At 51.6% G+C, this 17,272-nt stretch overlaps 1 protein-coding gene across 1 annotated transcript in view; it reads right to left on the bottom strand.

Annotated features, from left to right (window-relative positions):
* ACAP1 (ArfGAP with coiled-coil, ankyrin repeat and PH domains 1) overlaps nt 1-16,452 on the bottom strand; it is a 39,717-nt gene extending 23,265 nt beyond the window's left edge. The window contains exons 1-10 of the mRNA XM_085045060.1: nt 16,236-16,452; nt 11,141-11,198; nt 10,327-10,446; nt 9,488-9,541; nt 8,739-8,797; nt 6,815-6,998; nt 5,113-5,157; nt 3,174-3,269; nt 2,192-2,266; nt 1,466-1,578 (exon numbers count right to left, since the gene is read on the bottom strand). Of these exons, the coding sequence (XP_084901186.1) occupies nt 1,466-1,578; nt 2,192-2,266; nt 3,174-3,269; nt 5,113-5,157; nt 6,815-6,998; nt 8,739-8,797; nt 9,488-9,541; nt 10,327-10,446; nt 11,141-11,198; nt 16,236-16,288 (857 nt within the window). The 5' untranslated portion in view covers nt 16,289-16,452. The remainder of the gene's footprint in view (nt 1-1,465; nt 1,579-2,191; nt 2,267-3,173; nt 3,270-5,112; nt 5,158-6,814; nt 6,999-8,738; nt 8,798-9,487; nt 9,542-10,326; nt 10,447-11,140; nt 11,199-16,235) is intronic.
* Between the last annotated feature and the right edge of the window lie 820 nt (nt 16,453-17,272).

Genomic DNA, 17,272 nt, shown 5'->3' with positions numbered 1-17,272 from the left:
GGGATTTTGGGGGAATTTTGGGAGAATTTTGGGGAATTTTGGGAGTTTCGGGAGAATTTTGGGGGAATTTTGGGAAATTTTGGGGAGTTTCGGGGGAATTCTGGGGAGTTTCAGGAGAATTTTGGGGGAATTTTGGGGAGTTTGGGAAAATTTGGGGGATTTGGGGGAATTTGAGGAGTTTGCAGGAGTTTTGGGATATTTTTAGGGGAATTTTGGGGAATTTGGGTAAATTTTGGGAGTTTCGGGAGAATTTTGGGGAAATTTTGGGGAGTTTTGGGGAGTTTTGGGGAGTTTGGGGAAATTTTGGGGAAATTTGGGGATTTTGGGGGAATTTTGGGAATTTTGGGAGTTTTGGGTAGGAATTGAGAGGTTTCAGGGAGTTTGGGGGGAATTTTGGGGAGTTTGGGGTTATTCGGGGAATTTTAGGAAAATTTTGGGATATTTTTAGGGAACTTTGGGGCGATTTGGGGGAATTTTGGAGGAATTTTGGGATTTTGGGGGAATTTAGGGGGATTTTGACAGAAATTTGTGGGATTTGGGGGGAATTTGGGGAATTTGGGGGAAATTCTAGGAAATTTGGGGGATTTTGGGGAAATTTTGGGAGTTTTGGGGAATTTGGGGGAATTTTGGGGAGTTTGGGGATCTTTTTAGGGGTTTTCGGGTGGGAATTGAGAGGTTTGGGGCATTTTGGGGGAATTTTCGGGTGGTTTTGGGGTATTTTTGGCAGTTTGGGGATATTTTCGGGGTCTTTTTGGGTCTTTTTTGGGTATTTTTTTGTATTTTCAGGTGGTTTTCGGGTGTTTTTGGCTATTTTCAGGCATTTTGAGGATTTTTTTTTTGTGGTTTTGGGTTAGTTTCAGGAGTTTTTGGGTGACTTCCTGGTGTTTGGGGTTTTTCTGGGCATTTGGGTTGTTTCCTGGCATTTCTGGGGTATTTCTGGTTGTTTTTTTGGTATTTCTGGACTTTTGGTGGGATTTTTGGGTGTTTCTCAGTAATTTTGGGCATTTTTGGGATGTTTTGGGCTGTTTTGGGAGTATTTCCGGGTGTTTTTGGGGTAATTTTGGGTGGTTTTGGGGCATTTTTGGGGTAATTTCAGGGTTTTTTGGTATTTTCAGGTGTTTTTGGGGTATTTTGGGTGTTTTTGGGCTAATTTCGGGTGGTTTTGGGGCATTTTTGGACATTTTTGGGTGGTTTTGAGGAATTTTTGGGTATTTTTGGGTGTTTTGAGAGAATTTCGGTTTTTTTTTTTATATTTCAGGGTATTTTTGGGGTGATTTTTGCGATATTTTTTGGGGTATTTTCGGGATATTTTTTTTATATATTTCATGGTGTTTTGGGGGCGTTTTTGGGGTAATTTTGGGTGGTTTTTGGGTAATTTCGGTCATTTTTTGGGGTATTTCGGGTGTTTTTGGGCTAATTTTGGGTGTTTTTGGGGTAATTTCGGTCATTTCGGGACTCCCCTCACCTGCTCCAGGTGCGGAAGGCGTTGCTCGCCCTCTTGAACAGGTAACCCTCCATGGGCGTGGCCTCAGGCCCCGCCTCCCCCGCGGCCACGCCCACCTCCTCCTGCGTCAGGTCCTGCGGGCAGCCAATCAGCGCAGGCCACGCCCCCGAGCCCCTCCCGGAGCAGCCAATCAGCGCAGGCCACGCCCCCGACCCCGCCGGGCAGGCCACGCCCCCTCCCGGAGCAGCCAATTGGATTGAGTCTGCCCAGAGCTGTCAATCACAGCCAGGCCACACCCCTAACTGCCTGTCAATCATCCCTGGCCACGCCCACCGCCTGAATCAATGGCATCACCTGTCAATCAATACTAGCCACGCCCCCTCCCAGAGCAGCCAATCAAATTTACTGTGCCCACAGCTGTCAATCACAGCCAGGCCACACCCCTAGCTGCCTGTCAATCATCCCGTCCTGACCCCATCACCCAATCAAGTGAGCTGTCAGTCAACACTAGCCACGCCCCTCCTGTGCTGCCAATCACACAGAGCCACGCCCACCCCTGGATTTAAATAGAGTCCCACCCACCTTCAGACCACGCCCACTCGAGCCACACCCATCCAAGCCACGCCCCAATAAAAAAACCACATCCCATTGCTGTTAGGCCACGCCCCCTTGAGATAGCCACGCCCCTTTTGGTTGGCCACGCCCCCTCCCGGCCTGGCCACGCCCCTTTTGACCGGCCACGCCCACCTGCTGCAGCAGCCAATGGTGTCTTTGCTCCAAGTCTCGCTGGCGCCGAGCTCCTTCCAGCTCGTTCTGCTCCAGCTGGAGAGGAAAAGGGAGATTTGGAAACCCAAAAACCGGAGAAATTCCCCAAAATCCCCAAAATTCAGGGACTCTGAAATTAGAGATTAAGAGATTCCAAAAATCGGAGAAATTCCCCAAAATCCCCGAAATTCAAGAACTCTGAAATTAGAGATTTAGAGATTCCAAAAATCGGAGAAATTCCCCCAAATCCCCCAAATTCAGGAACTTCAAAATCAGAGATTTAGAGATTCCAAAAATCACAGAAATTCCCCAAATTCGGGGACTCCGAAATCAGAGATTAAGAGATCCCAAAAATCAGAGAAATTCCCCAAAATCCCCCAAATTCAGGGACTCCAAAATCAGAGATTTAGAGATTCCAAAAATCACAGAAATTCCCCAAAATCCCCCAAATTCAGGAACTCCGAAATCAGAAATTTAGAGACACAAAAACTGGAGAAATTCCCCAAAATCCCCGGAATTCAGGGACTCTGAAATCAGAGAATCTGAAATTTTGGGGGGATTTGGGGTGATTTGTGGTGTATTTTGGTGGATTTTGCGTGATTTTTGGTTGATTTTGGGGTGATTTGGGGGTGATTTTGGGGTTTTTGGGGTGATTGAAGGGAATTTTTCGTTGATTTTGTAGCATTTTGGGGAATTTCGGGTGACTTAATGGAATTTTGGATGATGATGGGGTGATTTTGGGGTGATTTTGGGCTATTTTTGGGGTGTTTTTGGGGTGATTTTGGGGGATTTTTGGTGTGATTTTGGTGTGATTTTTTGGGTGATTTTAGGCTGATTTTGGGGTATTTTTGGTGTGATTTTTTGGGTGATTTTAGGCTGATTTTGGGGTATTTTTGGTGTGATTTTTTGGGTGATTTTGGGCTATTTTTGGGGTGTTTTTGGGGGATTTTGGGGATATTCCCACCTGCGCCCCCAGCTGGCCGCGGTACTCTCGGGTCGCTGTCGCCCCCTGGTGGCCGCGGCTGAAAAACGCAGCTTGAGCTTCCAGCAGCGCCAAAACCTGCGGGATTTTGGGGAATTTTAGGGGATTTTGGGGAGTTTTGGGGGATTTTGGGGAGTTTTAGGGGATTTCGGGGAATTTGGGGGAATTTTTGGGGATTTTTGGGGGATTATGGGGAGTTTTTGGGGAATTTTGGGGAATTTTGGGGAATTTCAGGGAATTTTCGGGAGTTTCGGGAAATTTTAGGGGAATTTAGGGAATTTTGGGGAAATTTAGGGGATTTGGGGAGATTTTAGGGGATTTTGTGGGAATTTTAGGGGATTTTTGGGGAATTTTGGGGGATTTTTATAGGAATTTTGGGGAATTTTAGGGAGTTTTAGGGGGAATTTTAGGGAATTTTGGGGAGTTGTAGGGAATTTTTAGGGGAATTTTGGGAATTTTAGGGGAATTTCGGGAATTTTTTAGGGAATTTTGGGGAATTTTAGGGGATTTTGAGAAGTTTTTGGGAATTTTGGGGAATTTTTGGGGAGTTTTAGGGAATTTTTAGGGTAATTTTGGGGAGTTTTAGGGGATTTGGGGGAATTTTGGGGGGATTTAGGGAATTTTAGGGAATTTTAGGGGAATTTTGGGGAATTTTTGGGGATTTTGGGGAATTTGGGGGAATTTTTGGGGAGTTTTTGGGGAATTTTGGGGATTTTTAGTGGATTTTGGGGGAGTTTTGGGGTGGAGATGGCAGTATTTGGGGAGGGTTTGGGGGAATTTTGGGGAATTTTGGGTAGATTTGGAGAATTTTTGGGGAGTTTTGGGGGATTATGGGGAGTTTTGGGGAATTTTTTGGGGAATTTTGGGGAATTTGAGGGGAATTTTCGGGAGTTTCGGGAAATTTTAGGGGAATTTAGGGGAATTTTGGGGAATTTTAGGGAATTTTAGGGAAATTTTGGGGATTTTTGGGGAATTTTAGGGGATTTTTGGGGAATTTTGGGGAATTTTACGGGATTTTTGGGGAATTTTAGGGGAATTTTAGGGGAATTTTAGGGGAATTTTGGGGAGTTGTAGGGAATTTTAGGGGAATTTTGGGGAATTTTAGGGGAATTTCGGGGAATTTTTTTAGGGAATTTTGGGGAATTTTAGGGGATTTTGAGAAGTTTTTTGGGAATTTTGGGGAATTTTTGGGGAGTTTTAGGGAATTTTTAGGGTAATTTTGGGGAGTTTTAGGGGATTTGGGGGAATTTTGGGGGGATTTAGGGAATTTTTGGGGGATTTTAGGGGAATTTTGGGGAATTTTAGGGGATTTTGGGGAATTTGGGGGAATTTTAGGGGATTTTTGGGGAATTTTGGGGATTTTTAGTGGATTTTGGGGGAATTTTGGGGTGGAGATGGCAGTTTTTGGGGAGGGTTTGGGGGAGTTTTGGGGAATTTTGGGTAGATTTGGAGAATTTTTGGGAGTTTTGGGGAATTTTAGGGAATTTTGGGGATTTTTTTAGGGAATTTTGGGGAATTATAGGGAATTTTTGGGGGTTTCAGGGTGGAGACGGGGTATTTAAGGAAGATTTTGGGGAATTTTGGGGGAACTTTGGGGAGTTTTGGGGGAATTTTGGGGAGTTTTAGGGAATTTTGAGGAGTTTTAGGGAATTGGGGGGTGTTTTTTGGGGTGGTTTCAAGGAATTTTGGGGTGTATTTTGGGGAGTTCTGGGGATTTTGGGGAGGATTTTGGGGGGAAAACAGGTGTTTGAAGGAGTTTTGGATTCTTAGGTGGTTTTTTTAGGAAAATGGGGTTGGATTAGGGAATTTTGGGATGTTTTAGGGGGTTTTGGGATGATTCAGAGCAGAAATTTGGGTTTTTCGGGACACAACCACTCCCAGGACACCAAAAATCCCCAAATTGCCCCAAATTTTCACTCACGAATTGCAGAATTTCTGTTTTTTTCTTGTCCTGCAGCACGTTAAGCTGCGGGGGGAGGGGCGGGGTGGGGGCGTGGCCTGACCACGCCCATCGAGGCCACACCCACACATGCCACACCCAACGACCACACCCAGTTAAGCTCCGCCCATTTTAGCTCAGCCCTGCTCGGCCACGCCCCTTTAACCCCAATTAAGTCAATTAACCAAAATTAAGCTCCGCCCACCACCCCACCAATGCATAAGCCACGCCCACCGACCACACCCATGTAAGCCCCACCCCTTTGAGACCAGCCCCGCCCCTTTGATCATTTAGACCACGCCCAGCTGAGCCATTTAAGCCCCGCCCACCAGCCCCACCCCTTCATAAGCCACGCCCACTTGACCCCAAGCCACGCCCCTTGCCATTGGCTCCTCCCACCCTTTGCCACACCCTGCTAAGCCCCGCCCACTCATAAAGCACCGCCCCGCCCCATCCCCTGACCACGCCCATCCCATCAAGCCCCGCCCACCTGCTGACACCCCAGCCCTATCCCAGGCCACGCCCACCATATCAAAGCCACGCCCACCCCATCAAGCCCCGCCCACTGCAGCGCACATCCGTGCCCATCCCACAAGCCACACCCACTCACTAAGCCCCGCCCACCTCCAGGACATGTTCCAACCCCGCCCCTGACCACGCCCACCCTGCTGAAGCCCCGCCCACCTGCAGCACATATCCTGACCCTGACCACGCCCACCAGTGAAGCCCTGCCCACCCGCAGCACAGAGCCCATATCCCTCCCTTTCTGGCCACGCCCCCTCCATCAAGCCCCGCCCACCTGCAGCACATTCTCCGCCCCCTCTCTCTGGCCACACCCCCTCCATGAAAGCCCCTCCCACGCTGTCAAGCCCCGCCCATCTGCCGCACCTAGTCCAGCCCCCTGACCCTAGCCACGCCCACCAGCCAAGCCCCGCCCACCTGCAGCACATCTCCTAACCCTGGCCACGCCCACCCAATTTAGGCCCCGCTCACCTGCAGCACCTAGTCCACCCCTGGCCAGTCCCTTCCCATTAAGCCCCGCCCACCTGGCCATGGCCACGCCCACTCCATCAAGCCCCGCCCACCTGCAGCACATAGCCCAGCCCCCTTGCCCTGACCACGCCCACCCGCAGCACATAGTCCCGCCCCCTTGCCCTGACCACGCCCACCCCATCAAGCCCCGCCCACCTGCAGCACGTAGTCCCGCCCCCTGGCCCTGACCACGCCCCCTCATCAAGCCCCGCCCACCTGCAGCACATAGCCCAGCCCCCTTGCCCTGACCACACCCACCAGCCAAGCCACGCCCACCAGCAGCACATAGCCCAGTCCCCTATCCCAGACCACGCCCACTAGCCAAGCCCCGCCCCCTGCAGCCCATAGCCCAGCCCCCTGACTCTAGCCACACCCTCTCAATTAAGCCCCGCCCACTTACATAGCCCAGCCGCCTGCCCCCGGCCACGCCCACCCATCAAACCCCGCCCACCTACAGACATATCCCATCCCGGGCCACGCCCCACCCACCTGCACCACATAGTCCATCACAGACCACGCCCCCCTCCCTCAAGCCCCGCCCACCCGCAGCACATCTAACCCTGACCACGCCCCTCCATCAAGCCCCGCCCACCTGCAGCACATAGCCCAGCCCCCTGTCCCAGACCACGCCCACCAGCCAAGCCCCGCCCACCTGCAGCACGTAGTCCAGCCCCCTGGCCCTGGCCACGCCCCTCGCCCCGCCCAGCGCCGCCGCAGCCTCCTGAGCCTCCAGGGGGCGCCGGCGAGGAACCTCGGCGTGGTGCGACAGCGCCCCCTGCAGGAGCTCCGCTGAACGGCAGCGCTGCCGGCCGGCCGAGTGCAGCGAGCGGAGAGAGCTGGGGGAGTGAAAAACAGCCCAAATTAGCCCAAAAATATCCCTAAAATATCCTGAAATTGTCCTGAAATTATCCTCAAATTATGCTGAAATTGTCCTGAAATTATCCTGAAACTGTCCTGAAATTGTCCTGAAATTGTCCTGAAATCATCCTGAAATCATCCAGAAATTAGCCCAAAATCAGCCTGAAATCATCCTGAAATTATCCTGAAACTGTCCTGAAATTATCCTGAAATTATCCTGAAGTCATCCTGAAATTATCCTGAAATTGTCCTGAAATTATCCTGAAATCATCCTGAAATCATCCTGAAGTTATCCTGAAATTACCCTGAAATTATCCTGAAATTATCCCAAAATCAGCCTGAAATCATCCTGGAATTATCCTGAAATTATGCTGAAATTTTCCTGAAATTATCCTGAAATTGTGGATTAATCACTCTCAGAGAGTGCAGGGAGCTGGGGGTGAAAATAACCCGAAATTAACCCAAAATGGTCTGAAATTATCCTGAAATTATCGTGAAATTATCAATGAACCACCCTGAGAGCCTTGAGAGACCGGGGGGGGGGCGAAAATATCCAAAATTATACTGAAATTAGCCCAAAATTAGCCCAAAATTGGGGATTAACCACCCGGAGAGCACAGAGGGACCTGGGATTGTCCAAAATTAGCCCAAAATTAGCCCAAAAATATCACAAATTTATCCAGAAATTATCAATGAACCACCCGGAGACCCCGGAGAGATCTGGGAATGTCCAAAATTAGCCCAAATTAGCCCAAAATTATACTGAAATTGGGGATTAACCACCCTGAGAGCCCGGAGAGACCTGAAAACGCCCAAAATTGGGCTGAAATTGGGTAAAACTGGGAATTAACCACCCTGAGACCCCGGAGAGAACTGGGATTGTCCAAAATTATCCTGAAATTGTCCAAAAATTGGGGATTAACCACCCTGAGACCTAAAATGACCCAAAAAAAGGTTGAAATTGGGAAAGAAACCCCTGGATAGCCCTGGGATTCACCCCGAAGTGAGAGCAATGCAGAGAGCCCTGAATTCATCCCAAAATCCACCCAAAAATCCCAAAATTCGCCCCGAATCCCCCCAAATCCCCCCAAAATCACCCAAAATCCCCAAATTCCCCCCAAATCCCCCAAATTCCCCCCAAAATCACCTCAAAATCACCCAAAGATACCGAAATTCACCCCAAATTCCCCCCAAATAACCCAAAAACCCCCAAATTCCCCCAAAACCACCCAAAATACACCCCAAATTCCCCAAAAAATCACCCAAAAATCACCCAAAATCACACAAAAACTCCCAAATTCACCCTGAATTTCAAATACACCCAAAATCCCCCAAAATGCCCAAATTCACCCCAAAAACCACCCAAAATACACCCCAATTTCCCCAAATCACCCAAATCCTCCCAAAAATCCCCCTCAAATCCCCCCAAAATCACCCAAAAATCCCTAAAAATCACCCCAAAATCACCCAAAATCCTCCCAAGAATCCCCAAAATCCCAAATTCACCCCAATATCACCCAAAAATCCCTCCACCCCAAACTCCCAAAATCCCCCCCAAAATCAAAAAATACTCTAAATTCACCCCAAATTCCCCTCAAATCCCCCAAAATCCCCTCAAAATGACCCAAAGATAATGAATTCCCTCCAAATTCCCCCCCAATAACCCCCAAATCCCCAAAATCCCCCAAAAATCACCCAAAAATCCCAAATCCCCTCACTCTCTCAGCAGAGGCTCCAGGTGTCTCCGCAAAGCATTCTGGGTAACACTCCGCAGCTCCTGGGGGCGGGGCCAAGGCGTGGGGGCGTGGCCAGCACAAAAGGGGGCGTGGCCAAGCCAGAAATGGGGTGGGTGACAGACAGAAAAAGGGGCGTGGCCAGGCCGGGGGAGGGCGTGGCCTGATCACAGGGGCGTGGCCTGATCGGAAGGGGCGTGGCCAAGTTGGAAATGAGCGTGGTGAAGGATGAAGTGGGCGTGGCCATGTTAGAGGGTGGGCGGGGCTTGGCAAGAGGTGTGGGCAGAATGGGCGCGGCTTTGTAGGAAAGGGGCGTGGCCATGCAAATGAGGGGCGATGCGGCCAGCCACAAATGGGTGCGGTGTGCTTTGAAAGGGGGCGTGGCTTGTGGGCAATGGGCGTGGCCAATTCGCGTGGGCGTGGCCATGCAAAATAGATGGTCTGGCAGGAAGGGGCGTGGCTTAAAGGAACGGGCGTGGCATTGGGAAAAGGGGCGTGGCTTGTGTGCAGTGGGCGTGGTTATGCAAAATAGGGTTGCTGTAAAGGGGCGTGGCTTAGAGGAATGTGTGTGGCTTGATGGGGAATGGGCGTGGCTTGTTTTAGTGGGCGTGGCTTGTGCCAAGAGGGTGTTGCAAGGTGGGCGTGGTCCTAGAGGAAGGGGCGTGGCTTCAAGGGGTGGGCGTGGCTTGGGAGGGAGTGGGTGTGGCTTAGCGGAGGGGGCGTGGCCTGCTGACCTCCTGGCTGTCAATCATCTGCTCCAGCGAATCGCAGAATCTCTCCAGAGCTTCCTGCGGGGAAATTTGGGGGAAAAAACCCCAAAATTCACAAAATTCAGTGCAGGAAACACAGAATTCAGTGCAGGAAACCCAAAATTCACAAAATTCAGTAAAGGAAACCCAAAATTCATCTTGGGAAACCCTAAATTCTGTTCAGGAAACCCAAAATTCAAAAAAATCTATTCAGGAAACCCAAAGTTCACAAAATTCAGTTCTGGAATCCCAAAATTTACTTCAGGAAACCCCAAAATTCATTCCAGGACCTCCCAAAACTCCCCAGGTTTTGGGGTTTTTGGGTTTTTGGGGGTCTCACCTGCACCAGAGGGTCTCCCCGGGGATTCTGGGTTAGTTTTTGGAGGTTTTGGGGTATTTTTTGGGGGGGGTTGGGTTATTTTTAGGGTATTTTTTGGTATTTTTTGAGGTATTTTTGGGTCTCACCTGCACCAGAGGGTCTCCCTGGGGATTCTGGGTTATTTTTTGGAGTTTTTGGGGTGGTTTCTTTGGGTTTTGGGGTATTTTTGGGTATTTTTGGGTCTCACCTGCACCAGAGGGTCTCCCCTGCTTATTTTGGGGTATTTTTGGGTATTTTTTGGGGTATTTTTGGGTCTCACCTGCACCAGGGGGTCTCCCCGGGGTGTTTTTGGGTATTTTTATTGGTTTTTGGGTTATTTTTAGGGTATTTTTGGGGTATTTTTGGGTCTCACCTGCACCAGGGGGTCTCCCCAGGGTGTTTTGGGGTATTTTTTTGGTTTTTGGGTTATTTTTAGGGTATTTTTGGGGTTATTTTGGGGTCTCACCTGCACCAGAGGGTCTCCCCGGGGATTCCCTGCCAACTCCCTCAGCCCAGCAGCGAAAGCTCTGCTGGAACTTTCCAGAACCTTCCCAGCCTCCAGCACAGCCGAGCAGAGCTTCAGCACCTGGGGAGCCCAAAATCGGCCGGAATCACCCCAAAAAACTCACTGAAATTATCCCAAAATCCACCCCAAAATCGGCCAGAATCACACTAAAAATTCACCCCAAAATCCCCCAAAATTCACCCCAAAATCCCCCAAAATTCGCCCCAAAATCCCAAAATTTCACCCCAAAATCCCCGAAAATTCACCCCAAAATCCCCCAAAATTCCCCCAAAATCCCCAAAACCATCCCAAAATCCCCGAAAACCCCAAAATCCCCAAAATTCACCCTCGAAAATCCCCCAAAAATTCACCATCAAAACCCCAAAAATTCACCCCAAAATCCCCAAAAACTTCCCCCAAAACCCTAAAATTACCCAAAATCCCAAAATTACCTCGAAATCCCCAAAATTCACCCCAAAATCCCCGAAAATTCACCCCAAAATCCCCAAAAATTCACCCGAAAATCCCCAAAACTTCACCCCAAAATCCCCGAAAATTTACTCCAAAATCCCCGAAAATTCACCCCAAAATCCCCAAAAATTCCACCCCAAAATCTCCCCGGAAGGTCAAGGACAAGGGGATCCCAAAATCCACGGGAATCATCCCAAAAAATCCCCAAATCCACCTGAATCACCCCAAAAAATCCCAAAATCCACCTGAATCACCCCAAAAAATCCCCAAAATCCCCAAATTTGGGGTTTCTCCTCTTTCCCACCTTCTCCAGGTGAGTCTCGAGTTCAGCTGCATCTGCCTCTGCCTCCTCCACTGCAGCCCTGCGGGGATTTGGGGGATTTTGGGGAATTTTGGGGGGATTTTGGGGGGTTTTGGGGGAGTTTTGGGAGGATTTGGGGGGATTTTGGGGATTGTGGGGGGATTTTAGGGAGTTTTTGGGGATTTTGGGGGGATTTTGGGGAGTTTTTGGGGACTTTAGGGAATTTTGGGGGGTCTTGGAGGGATTTGGGGGAGTTTTGGGGGTTTGGGGAAGAATTTTGGGGAGTTTGTGGGGGCGTTTTGGTGGATTTGGGGGAATTTGGGGGAGTTTTGGGCGGTTTGAGGAGGATTTGGGAGCTTGGGATTTTGGGGGTTTTGTGAGGAATTTTGTGGAGTTTTGGTGGATTTTGGGGAGTTTTTGGAGGATTTTGGAGTATTTTGGGGAGGATTTGGGGACCTTTGGGAGGATATGGGGGAGTTTTGGCAGATTTTGGGGAATTTTGGAGTTCGGGGGGATTTGGGAGGATTTTGGGGGATTTGGGTGGGATTTGGGAATTTTGGGGAGTTTGGGGGATTTGGGGGATTTTGGGGGGTCCTGGAGAGGATTTGGGAGGATTTTGGGGGATTTTGGGAAGTTTTGGGAGGATTTTGGGATGATTTTGGGGAATTTCGGGGGGGATTTTGGGATGATTTTTGGGAGGGTTTTGGGAGGATTTTGGGGAGTTTTGGGGGAAATTTGTGAGGATTTTGATGTTTTGGGGCGATTTGGGGGTTTTTTTGGGGTGATTTTGGGGTTTTTTGGGTCCCGAGGAGCCCTGGGGGCAGGGCCAGATTTTGAGGCGATTTGGGGCGATTTTGGGGTTCTTTGGAGCCCTGGGGGGGGCGGGGCCGGATTTGGGGCGATTTTGGGGTTTTTGGGCCTCTCGGAGTTTCCGGTTTCACTTCCTGAGGAACAACAGAAGCACCTGGGGGGGGAGGGGAGGGAACCGCGGGGGGGGGAGGGGAGCCTCGGGCAAGCCACGCCCACTCCCGTAAGCCACGCCCACTCCTTTAAGCCCCGCCCCCATTTTTAACCCTTTGTTTTATATATTAAGAGAGTTAAAATCCCATTTTTTGGTGTGAAATTCCGCTGGTGGGAGAGGAACCCTGGGAGGGAAATTCCTCGCTTGTGCAAGACTGTGAGTGTGCAAAAATGTCCTCGTGTGAGGCTGTGAGTGTGCAAAACTGCCCTTGAGTGTGCAAAACTGCCCTTGAGTGTGCAAAACTGCCTGTGAGTGTGCAAAACTGCCCTGAGTGTGCAAAACTGCCCTGAGTGTGCAAAACTGCCCCTGAGTGTGCAAAACTGCCCTCGAGGGAGGCTGTGAGTGTGCAAAACTGCCCTCGAGGGAGGCTGTGAGTGTGCAAAACTGCCTGTGAGTGTGCAAAACTGCCCTGAGTGTGCAAAACTGCCCTGAGTGTGCAAAACTGCCCCTGAGTGTGCAAAACTGCCCTGATGGAGGCAGTGAGTGTGCAAAACTGCCTGTGAGTGTGCAAAACTGCCCTGAGTGTGCAAAACTGCCCCTGAGTGTGCAAAACTGCCTGTGAGTGTGCAAAACTGCCCCTGATGGAGGCTGTGAGTGTGCAAAACTGCCCTGAGTGTGCAAAACTGCCCTTGATTGGGGCTGTGAGTGTGCAAAACTGCCCTGAGTGAGGCAGTGAGTGTGCAAAACTGCCCCTGAGTGTGCAAAACTGCCCTGAGTGTGCAAAACTGCCCTTGAGCAAGGCCTGAGTGTGCAAAACTGCCTGTGAGTGTGCAAAACTGCCTGTGAGTGTGCAAAACTGCCCTGATGGAGGCTGTGAGTGTGCAAAACTGCCCCTGAGTGTGCAAAAGTGCCCTCGATTGGGGCTGTGAGTGTGCAAAACTGCCCTGAGTGAGTGTGCAAAACTGCCCTGAGTGAGGCTCTGATTGTGCAAGGCTCAGATCCTCATCCGAGGCTCTGATTGTGCAAACCCAGCGCTTGTGCAAGGCTCAGAGCCTCGTGCAAATCCTCGTGCAAATCCTCATGCAAATCCCTGTTTGTGCAAATCCTGATTGTGCAAAGCTCTGGTTGTGCAAATCCTGAGTGTGCAAATCCTATTTGTACAAATCCTGATTGTGCAAACCCTGATTGTGCAAAGCTGATTGTGCAAATCCTATTTGTACAAATCCTGATTGTGCAAAACTCTGATTGTTCAAACCCTGGTTGTTCAAACCCTGAGTGTGCAAATCCTGATTGTGCAAATCCTGATTGTTCAAACCCTGATTGTGCAAATCCCTGGTTGTGCAAATCCTGATTGTGCACAACCCCCTCGTGCAACAACTCCCTCATGCAAGGACCCCCGTGCCCCTTGCACACCTGTGTGACCTCAGGTGTGACCCCTGAATGACCCCAGGTGTGTCCCCAGGTGTGTCCCTAGTCACAGATGTGACCTCAGGTGTCCCTGAATGACCCCAGGTGTGTCCCCAGGTGTGTCCCTAGTCACAGGTGTGACCTCAGGTGTCCCTGAATGACCCCAGGTGTGTCCCTTGCACACCTGTGTGACCCCAGGAGTGACCCTGAATGACCCCAGGTGTGTCCCCAGGTGTGTCCCTTGCACACCCGTGTCACCTCAGGTGTGTCCCCAAATGACCCTGGGTGTGACCCTAGCCACAGGTGTGACCCCAGGTGTGTCCCTTGCACACCCATGTGATCCCAGGTGTGACCCCTGAATGACCCAAAGTGTGTCCCTTGCACACCTGTGTGTCCCCAGGTGTCCCTGAGTGACCCCAGGTGTGTCCCTTGCACACCCGTGTGACCTTGGTGTGACCCCAGGTGTATCCCCAGGTGTGTCCCTTGCACACCTGTGTGTCCCAGGTGTCCCTGAATGACCGCAGGTGTGACCCTTGCACACCTGTGTGTCCCCAGGTGTGACCCCGGGTGTCCCTGAATGACCCAAAGTGTGACCTCAGGTGTCCCCAAATGACCTCAGCTGTGTCCCTTGCACACCTGTGTGACCTCAGTGTCACCCCAGGTGTGTCCCTTGCACACCTGTGTGACCTTGGTGTCACCCCAGGTGTGTCCCTTGCACGCCCATGTGTACCCAGGTGTCCCCGAATGACCCCAGCTGTGTCCCTGAATGTCCCCAGGTGTGTCCCCAGGTGTGTCCCCTGCACACCCGTGTGACCTCCCGCATGTCCCTTGCACACCTGTGCGTCCCCAAATGACCCCAGCTGTCCCCAGGTGTGTCCCCAAATGTCCCCAAATGACCCCAGCTGTCCCCAGGTGTGTCCCTTGCACACCTGTGTGTCCCCAAATGACCCCAGGTGTGTCCCCAAATGTCCCCAAATGTCCCCAGGTGTGTACCCAAATGACCCCAGCTGTCCCCAGGTGTGTCCCTGAATGACCCCAGGTGTGTCCCTTGCACACCTGTGTGTCCCCAAATAACCCCAGCTGTCCCCAGGTGTGTCCCCAGGTGTCCCCAGGTGTCCCCAAATGACCCCAGGTGTGACCCTGAATGTCCCCAGGTGTCCCCAGGTGTGTCCCCAAATGACCCCAGGTGTCCCCAGGTGTCCCCAGGTGTGTCCCCAGCTGTCCCCAGGTGTCCCCGAATGTCCCCAGGTGTCCCCAGGTGTGTCCCCAGGTGTGTCCCCAGGTGTCCCCAGGTGTCCCCAGCTGTCCCCAGCTGTCCCCAGGTGTCCCCAGCTGTCCCCAGGTGTCCCCAGGTGTCCCCAGGTGTCCCCAGGTGTCCCCCTCACACTCTCGTGCTCAAGGCCAGCTCAGCTCCCCTCCGCCCCTCCCCCACTCCCCGCCCCGCCCCTCCCCCCGCGTGGGAAACAAACCACTTCCTGGGGGGAGGGGATTTTGGGGGATTTTGGGGAATTTTAGGGGGTTTGGGGGGATTTTGGGTCCTGGAGGACTTTTTGGGGGATTTTGGGGGTCTTGAGGGGTCTGGGGGTGTCTTTGGGGGGATTTTTGGGGATTTTAGGGAGGATTTTGGGGTTTTGGGGGATTTTGGGGTTTTCTAGGGGTCTGGGGTGTCCTGGGAGAGTCCCAGGGTTTGGGGGGATTTGGGGGACATTTTGGGGGAGATTTTGGGGAGTTTTGGGGGGGTCCTGGGGGGATTTGGGGGTCTTGGAGGGATCCAGGGGGTCCTGAGTGAGATTGCGGGAATTTTGGGGAATTTTGGGGGAATTTTGGGGGTCCCAGGGGGTCTCAGGGATTCCAGGAGGTTCCCTGGAGTCCCAGGAGGGTAGATTGGGGGATTTTGGGGGAATTTTGGGGGTCCTGGCTGGTTTTTGGGGGTCCCGGGGAAATTTTTGGGGTTCCTGGGGGATTTTGGGGGATTTTCGGGGTTCCGAGGAGGTTTTTTTTGGGGGATTTTGGGGGAATTTGGGGTCCTGAGGGGATTTTTGGGGTGGTTTTGGGAGTCCTGGGGGATTTTTCGGAGGTCCCAAGTGGATTTTGGGGTACCCGGGGAAGTTTTTGGGGTTCACGGGGGCATTTTGGGGGATTTTTGGGGATTCCGAGGTTGTTTTGGGGGGAATTTTGGGGTCCAGGGTATGTTTTTGGGGTTCCCGAGGTGATTTTTGGGGTAATTTGGGGTAATTTTGGGGTTCCGGGGAAGTTTTTGGGGTTCCCAGGGGTATTTCGGGGATCCCGGGTGGGATTTTGGGGTTCCCAGGGAAGTTTTTGGGGTCCCGGCTGGGTTTTTGGGGTTCCGGAGGTGTTTTTTAGGGGAATTTTGGGGTCCCGAGAAGTTTTTGGGATTTTTTTGGGGTCCCGGGTGGGTTTTTGGGGTTCCCGAGGTGGGTTTTTGGGGAAATTTTGGGGTCCCGGGGAAGTTTTTGGGGTTCCCAGGGGTATTTCGGGGATCCCGGGTGGGTTTTTGGGGTTCCGGAGGTGGTTTTTAGGGTAATTTTAGGGAATTTTGGGGTCCCGGGGAAGTTTTTGGGGGTCCCAGGGGAGGTTTTGGGGTTCCCGGGGAAGTTTTTGGGGATCCCAGGGGTATTTTGGGGTTACCAGGGTTATTTTGGGGGTCACGGGTGGGTTTTCGGGGTAATTTTGGGGTAATTTTGGGGAATTTTGGGGTCGCGGCTCTACCTGAACCAAGGCGAATCTCTCAGACACTCCTCGAAGTCCAACTTGACCGTCATGCTGGGTGGTCCCGGCGGGATTTCGGGGGGTTTTGGGGGTCCCGGGTGGATTTTGGGGTTCCCGGGCTGGATTTCGGGGTGTTTTTGGGGGATTTTGGGGTGTTTTTGGGGTGTTTTTGGGGTGCCGGGCGGTGCCGGCTCGTGGCTGGCGCGGATGGAGCAGCGATGGAGCTCCGCCCAGGGGAGGGGCAGCGAGCGGGGGGAGCGGGATTGGGGGATTTGGGGGATTTTGGGGGATTTTGGGGGGATTTGGGGGATTTTGTGGAGTTTGGGAGGAGATTGAGGGAGTTTGGGGGATTTGGGCTTGAGGATTTTGTGATTTTGATTTTGGGGGGATTGGGATTTGGGGTTTTGGGGGATTTAGGGGGATTTTGTGGGGATTCTTTTTGGATTTTGGGGGGATTTTGGGAGATTTGGGGGTTTTTGGGGTTTTGAGGGGAGTTTGGGGGGATTTGGGGAGTTTTGGAGAGGATTTGTGGGGATTGGGGGATTTGGGGGGATTTTTGGGGGATTTGGGGGGATTTGGAGGGAATTTTAGGGGACTTGAGGAGATTTTGGGGAGATTTGGGAGTTTGGGGGGATTGGGGAATTTGTGGGGAGTTTGGAGGAGATTTGTGGATTTTGGGGAGTTTTGTGGATTTTGGGGAGTTTGGAGGGGATTTGAGGGATTTTTGGGGAGGTTTGGGGTCCTGAGGGGATTTTCGTGGATCCCTGTGGGGTCTTGGGGGGATTTGGGGATATTTTTGGGGTTATTTTGAGGGAGTTTGGGGAGATTTGGGGGGTTTGAGAGGATTTAGGGAATTTTGGGGGTTTGGGGGATTTGAGGGGATTTTTGGGGAGATTTTGGGGGGAGTTGGGGGAGTTTGGGGGATTTTGGGGGGATTTGGGGAGTTTTGGGAGGAATTTCGGGGAGTTTGGAGGGGATTTAGGGGGATTTGGGGGAGTTTGGAGGGGATTTGGAAGTGACTTGAGAGGAATTGGGGG

Source organism: Lichenostomus cassidix, unplaced genomic scaffold (assembly GCF_008360975.1).
Source record: "Lichenostomus cassidix isolate B80296 unplaced genomic scaffold, HeHo_3.0 HiC_scaffold_34, whole genome shotgun sequence".
NCBI classification, from domain to species: domain Eukaryota; kingdom Metazoa; phylum Chordata; class Aves; order Passeriformes; family Meliphagidae; genus Lichenostomus; species Lichenostomus cassidix.
The sequence above is the reverse complement of the archived record's forward strand: the minus strand, read 5'-3'. Positions and strand labels throughout refer to the sequence as shown.